The sequence below is a fragment of the Echinops telfairi genome, unplaced genomic scaffold, assembly GCF_000313985.2.
Source record: "Echinops telfairi isolate 266 unplaced genomic scaffold, ASM31398v2 ScPeMD7_60;HRSCAF=208, whole genome shotgun sequence".
Classification (NCBI taxonomy): domain Eukaryota; kingdom Metazoa; phylum Chordata; class Mammalia; order Afrosoricida; family Tenrecidae; genus Echinops; species Echinops telfairi.
The window spans coordinates 40236127-40242465 of record NW_022103958.1 but is presented as its reverse complement, the minus strand read 5'-3'; the positions used below and the strand labels follow the sequence as shown (position 1 = coordinate 40242465).

Genomic DNA, 6339 nt, shown 5'->3' with positions numbered 1-6339 from the left:
CCCCCCCCAAAAAAACCCCCAGTGTCCTAGAAGACAGAAAGAAAGACTGAGGCACTGCTCCAGATCTAAGGAAGCTGAGGAGACAGCCCCAGTGAATCTGTGTGCCTGCATTGTACGCTGCTGGTAAGGCAAGATAGGTTACAAAAGGCATTCCTTGGACAATTGAGAAAATTGGAATATGGAGTGACGAAAGTACTGTTATCAAGGTAAAAAGCCTCTAGATTTGATAGCTGTGGTATTTATGTAAGAATATCCTTAATCTAAAATACCACATTTAAGTATTAAAAGATAATGTATAATGTTCAGAAAAAATACATTTTGTGTGTTTATGTATAAAGGGAGGGAGGAATGCAAAGTAAAATTAGCAACATTTAAGTTGAATCTGAATAAAAATTATCTGGGTGTTCTTTGCTCTTATAACTTTTTTCTGATTTATATTATTTTTAAAAATAGCCCTAGATGTGAAATATAATTGGAGACTAATATGCACACATATCCTCCTTTAGTGCCAGTAAATTGAAATTAGAATTTAAATAGCATAATTTTCTCATTGTCCCTTTTTGATATTTGTATATACATATATATTTGGTATATTCCCAGCACAAATCCACAAAGCCTAATTTCATTTTATGCTTGAACCTGACTTTTTAAAAAACATTTTTCTCTATTATGTTTTAGTAGAAGTTTCCAGTTTCAGTTTTAAATTGGGCTATAGGAAAAAAATTGTTTTAAACCTTTTTAGTTAGGGTGAAAGTTATTTGAACTAATTAGTGTATGTTTTACTCTATGACAGTGGTTGTACTCCCCTAATGAAACTGAACTCTTTTCCCCTTGTTTCTGGGTTCCCCATTTTCATTCCTCCTCCTTTCCTACCCCTTCCTGCTTTCTGAGCTTTGTTTTTGGCTAAGTGCCACTCTTTGATCTAACTTGGGTACATTCCGCCCTGATGTTACTATTCACTTGTTTGGCTAAAAGCTGTTGCCTAGGGTGAGTTCCAGGGGATTCCAGTAGTCTTTATCAGACCAGTAAGTCTCCTCTTGTGTAAGCGAGAGAAGTATTTTCCAAGTGTCTTTTTTCTCTGACCTCTCGTAAAATGCTGTGTCTTGTGGAAAAGACAAAGTTTAGCTATGTGGTATTCTCACTCCCCTCCTGGGTATTTCCTGTGTCTTTCTTATTATTTACCTTGTTGTAAAGTGAACTATATTAAAAAAAATACATGAGTAGTAATTTTAAAAACTTTGCAAGCTATTTTGCAATTAAGTTCATTTGCTTAGATCAAACTTATTTATTTTTTTGAGGAACAACTTGTTCTGTATGTAGCAAATGAAAAAAACATTTGAAGATAATGTGCTATCTTAATGATAAAATTTTTTTATGTAATGAACATTAGTAATGTTTCTAATTAATCATGAGTAAAGTGATGGCACCAAATGAAATTTGAGATGATGTATCCAATCTTATATGTTATATAAATTAAATTTAGCTTAAGCTGTAAAAATTCAGTGATACATTAAAGGTGAATTTTGTGACCCTTGTCATAAAATGGATATAATAGTCCACAAGTGTACTAATCCTCCTGTGATGAGTATGGCTGGAGTCTTTAAGATTGTGAACAGCCAGATAAGGTATAGCTATTAGACTCTCTCCAGCTAGAGGAAAGAAAGTCAAAGATGAATGGATATGCAGTTAGTCCAGTGGACTGATAGACCACTCGAACCTCAGCTTCGATGACCCTGACAGACTAGGAGAACAGACGGTGCCAACGATCATTCCCAACTAGTCACATTAGATTGGATCCCCAACAAGGGATCACATTAGCACAGGATAAAGTGGGAGAAAAATGTGGAACAAAATTCAAAATGATTAGAAAGGCCAAGCTTAGTGGACAGATACTCGTGGAAACCCTGAAATCTCCGTCATCAAATCATCCCCTTGGCTCAATTTTCAGCCAAATGGACAGGTGAATAATAACATTAGGGCACTACTCACTCCTTAGAATAATCAGCAGTTTGGGATCATAATGGCAGCATGTGTCCAAGGAAACAATTCAGAAAGCAGGAAGGGTAAGAAAGAATGTGTGAATTGTTGAGTGGAAAACTGATCTGCTCTGTAAACCTTCACCCAATTCACAATGAAGAGTTTTTGTTTGTTTTTTTTATTTGCTAATACTGTGCCTTGTTTACAACATTCTTTGCATTCTGTTTTTCATTAGGTTTTCCATCAGTTCAAAAATAGTGAACTTTATGTCCTTGGTTTCTTAATAATATGCACATTTTTTCCTTTTGTCTTTTTGATGTATGGAGAAATCATGTTTTGCTAGGTGAACACTCCAGGAGCTCCACTTATTTATTTTCAAATGGACCAGTATCTGGTGTACAGTGAAATGGTTACTCTGTGTTTTCTAGTCTTTTTAAAGTAGTGTGGTGGTGGATTATTGACCCTCAATTCAGAGATGAGGGATAATTATTAAGTATATGGATAGAATGAACTCTTCAGTGGTCATGGTTACTTCCTGTATAGTTTTAAAATGCTTCCTTCTCCAGGAAGGTGAACTGTTTTTCTAAGAACGGTAGAATTTGTAATCTTAAGGTCCAGGTATTTTTGTTAAATTATTTAGTCAAACATCTCCATGTAAAATCAGATGTAAAAATAAACTGATTTGTAGCAAGTTAGCTTTTTAAGTAATGTGCTTGATAAAAATACTTTTTCTGGTGTTTTTGTAGTTGTAATATTTTGAGAGATAATCAGAAAAATCGTGGGAAAATAGATTGAAAAGATAGTGGAATTTTTCCATGAACTTTTTGAAGCCACCTCATTTTGCTGTCTCCCCTTCCTGCCACCAGTGCCTTTTGAGTTCCTGCTTTTCCATCTGTTTTACTGATAGACATCTATGAAACGGCACTGTTTTAGATTTAGGGCTCTGTCATTAAGATCATAGTATTTTTTAGTTATAAAACCATTTTCCCCCCTTCTAACTAGGAAGAAGCATTGCATGCATTTATTCAGCCAGAGATCCTGGATGGTCCAAATCAGTATTTTTGTGAACGGTGTAAGAAGAAATGTGACGCACGAAAGGTAGGTAGATCCCGCATATGTACTTCCTTCCTTTTCTAAGCTAATGTTCCGTGTTTAATAGGGGGTTCTTTCTTTTTTGATATAGGGCCTTCGGTTTTTGCATTTTCCTTATCTGCTTACTCTACAGTTGAAAAGATTTGATTTTGATTATACGACTATGCATAGGATTAAATTGAATGATCGGATGACTTTTCCTGAGGAGCTGGATATGAGTACATTCATTGATGTTGAAGATGAGGTAAATATCTATCTTGTGTTATAGTTTTCATTAATCCATTTTAGGGTAACTTGGCATCGGTACCAGGCTCTTGTCTGTATACAGTACAAGATCAATGTCTTATTTTATTCTTCAGGAAGCTCTTAGGATTTCATTATGTGGATTGTCTGCAGTCATTTTGCATAGCCGTTACAGAATGACATTTATTTTCAAAACTACCATCCAGCGATTTTGTTTTGTTTTGTTTTTAGTTGGAATGCAGTACTGTAAATATAAAAATGGGTTTTCCGGCAACTCCGAAATAGTTCAAAACATTTTTCAAGTTCTATTTCGTATGCTTATTATCAAGAGTCAATGCAGAATAGAAGAGCCCATGTTTTAAGCCTACGTAGATGTGGTTCAAAGCCTACTCCTGATATTTCTAGAATTTTAGATGATTCATGTAGCCTCTCTGAGCCTGTTTTCTTCTCTGATAAGAAGAGAGTCTCATTTAAAGTAGTTATTCACCAAAAATGGTAGCTGTCATCATGTGATGTTGTGAAAGATTTAATTTAAAATAATATCTCAAGTATGTTTAAAGTAAAATATCAAGATTTTCATTTAGAAAATCTCAGACTTAACTGAACTTTCAAAGGAGACATAATCCTTAGGGAACTTTGAGAATAGTGATCAATAGCAGAGCAGTCTTCTGCATATTCCTAATGTATTTTTTTTTAATAAAGAAAAATCTTTTCCAAGGGAAGAAACCATCGATACAAAGTTTGACACTTATTTTTATAAAGTCTTAGATCCAGTTCTTGGGTTGACAGCTGTTCTGCCTTTGTTGAAGAAGATTTGAGGCATTATCTCTATTGAGTTAGTGTGGAAAACTAAAGTGTTTTTCTCTTCCAATTTTTTTTTTCCTTTCTTGAACAATACTGTTTGAGAGTTAAGACTGTACTTTAGACACATTCTATATCACAAGTTCCCAGACTTACTTTTTTCAGAAAAGAAAATTTACACAGCACCCCACTGGTAACTGAAAACGTTTGTACTATAGTGCATGATCCAGGATAAATTGTAGATATTTGCTTGTCCAGCTCCTGTGCACCATTCTAGTACGCCCCTCCCCTTGGGGGGGGGCATCATCTACCTACATTGGGAAACATTTCCTATACAATGATAAGTTCTTGCAAAAACTGGCACTTGGTGCATACTGTTAATTATTCGAGAACTCATATGCAGTGACTTATGCATATTGAGACCCTTCATCTCAAAGAAGTATTCTCAATTTGTTGTCTCCCTCATATCATGTTTAAAAGAATGGGGAGCTGGGGAGGGTAGTATTTGGAGTGTCTATGAGATACAATTCTTAAAATTTAGTTAGTGTTATAATGATTTAAATTGTAAAACCATGAAAAAATGTGATTTGCTATTGTAACATTAGAATATAAAAATCTTGAGGATAGTCTTATCCTTCCCCCACCCAATTATCTATAATACCTAGCTTACTAATAGACTGGATTGAACTTTTTTGGACAAGAAAATAGATGATCATCTTAAAGAGAAAATGTCGGCTTCAGTACTTTCAGTAAGATTTGGATTATAGGGAAAAGTTAGCAAACAGAAAGCTTCGGTGGTATTTTATCTTTATTTGCCTTATAATTGTAAGATAATTATGTTTTATTAAGAAGTCTCCTCAGACTGAGAGTTGCACTGACAGTGGGGCAGAGAATGAAGGCAGTTGTCACAGTGATCAGATGAGCAATGATTTCTCCAACGACGATGGTGTGGATGAAGGAATCTGCCTGGAAAGCAACAGTGGAACCGAGAAGATTTCCAAACCTGGCCTTGAAAAGGTACCCCCTTTGTTGATGTGTAATTTGTGTGCACTTTTTGGGGCAAATAAGGTACTCGAGTATAAGCCAACCTGAATATCAGCCGAGGCACCTAATTTCCCCCGCCCCCCTCCAGAGGCACCTAATTTTACCACAAAAACTGCATTAAAAAGGTGCTTGAAAAACTTGGCTTATACACGAGTATATACAGTAATCCGTAAACTGTTGTATGATTGCTGTAGCTATTATGATGAGTACTATGAAGTTCTTTTTAAGAAGCTTAGTTTTCTTTTTAAGCCAACTTGATTCTGGTATGTAATTCCCTTCATGCATTGTTGTCTTTGATATGCTAATATGTTGCTGAGCATTTTTGTATCATGAGAGAAAATAGCCTGCAGTTTTTCTCTCCCGGTGTCTTTCCTATGGTTTTGATGTTAAAGATAATGCTGGCTTCATTAGTTAGGAAGTGCTTTCCCTGCTTCCGTTTTCTGGAAGAGATTATGGAGACTTGGTATTATTTCTTCCTTACTGTGGTCAAAATTTTTCCAGGCAAAATAGTTCCTTTGGCTATGATAATTATGATAGAACTTTAATAATAGTATAATTGTTGATTAGTAGGCTTTTCCCATTTTTATCGGAAGGTTTGTTGCATAAGTTATTATTCATAGTATTCATTCTTATCATTTTGTCCACTGATCGCAGATTTTTATTTTTCATTTATTTTTTTTAATCGTTTTACTAGGGGCTCATACAACTCTTATCACAATCCATACATACATCACTTGTGTAAAGCACATTTGTGCATTCATTGCCCTCATCATTCTCAAAACATTTGCTCTCCACTTAAGCCTCTGGCATCAGGTCCTCATTTTTTCCCCTCCCTCCCCGCTCCCACCTCCCTTGTGAACCCTTGATAATTTATAAATTATTATTTTATCATATCTTGCCCTGTCCAGCGTCTCCCTTCACCCACATTTCTGTTGTCCATCCCCCAGGGAGGAGGTCACATGTAGATCCTTGTAGTCGGTTCCCCCTTTCCAACCCACTCTCCCTCTACGCTCCCAGCATCGCCACTCACACCACTGGTCCTGAAGGGATCATCCGCCCTGGATTCCCTGTTTCCAGTTCCTATCTGTACCAGTGTACACCCTCTGGTCTAGCCAGACTCGGAAGGTAGAATTCGGATCATGATGGGGGCGGGGTTGGGGGGGTAGAGGAAGCATTTAGGAA

General features: G+C 36.2%; 1 protein-coding gene across 2 annotated transcripts in view; it reads left to right on the top strand.

The window, feature by feature from the left end:
* Positions 1 to 6339, top strand: part of USP47 (ubiquitin specific peptidase 47) — a 95309-nt gene that overhangs the window by 45724 nt on the left and 43246 nt on the right. Inside the window, exons 9-11 of one of the 2 annotated variants that reach the window (XM_013006971.3) lie at positions 2980 to 3075; positions 3161 to 3313; positions 4963 to 5130. In XM_013006971.3, the coding sequence (XP_012862425.1) occupies positions 2980 to 3075; positions 3161 to 3313; positions 4963 to 5130 (417 nt within the window). The remainder of the gene's footprint in view (positions 1 to 2979; positions 3076 to 3160; positions 3314 to 4962; positions 5131 to 6339) is intronic. The other variant, XM_045290929.1, reaches the window with a different exon arrangement.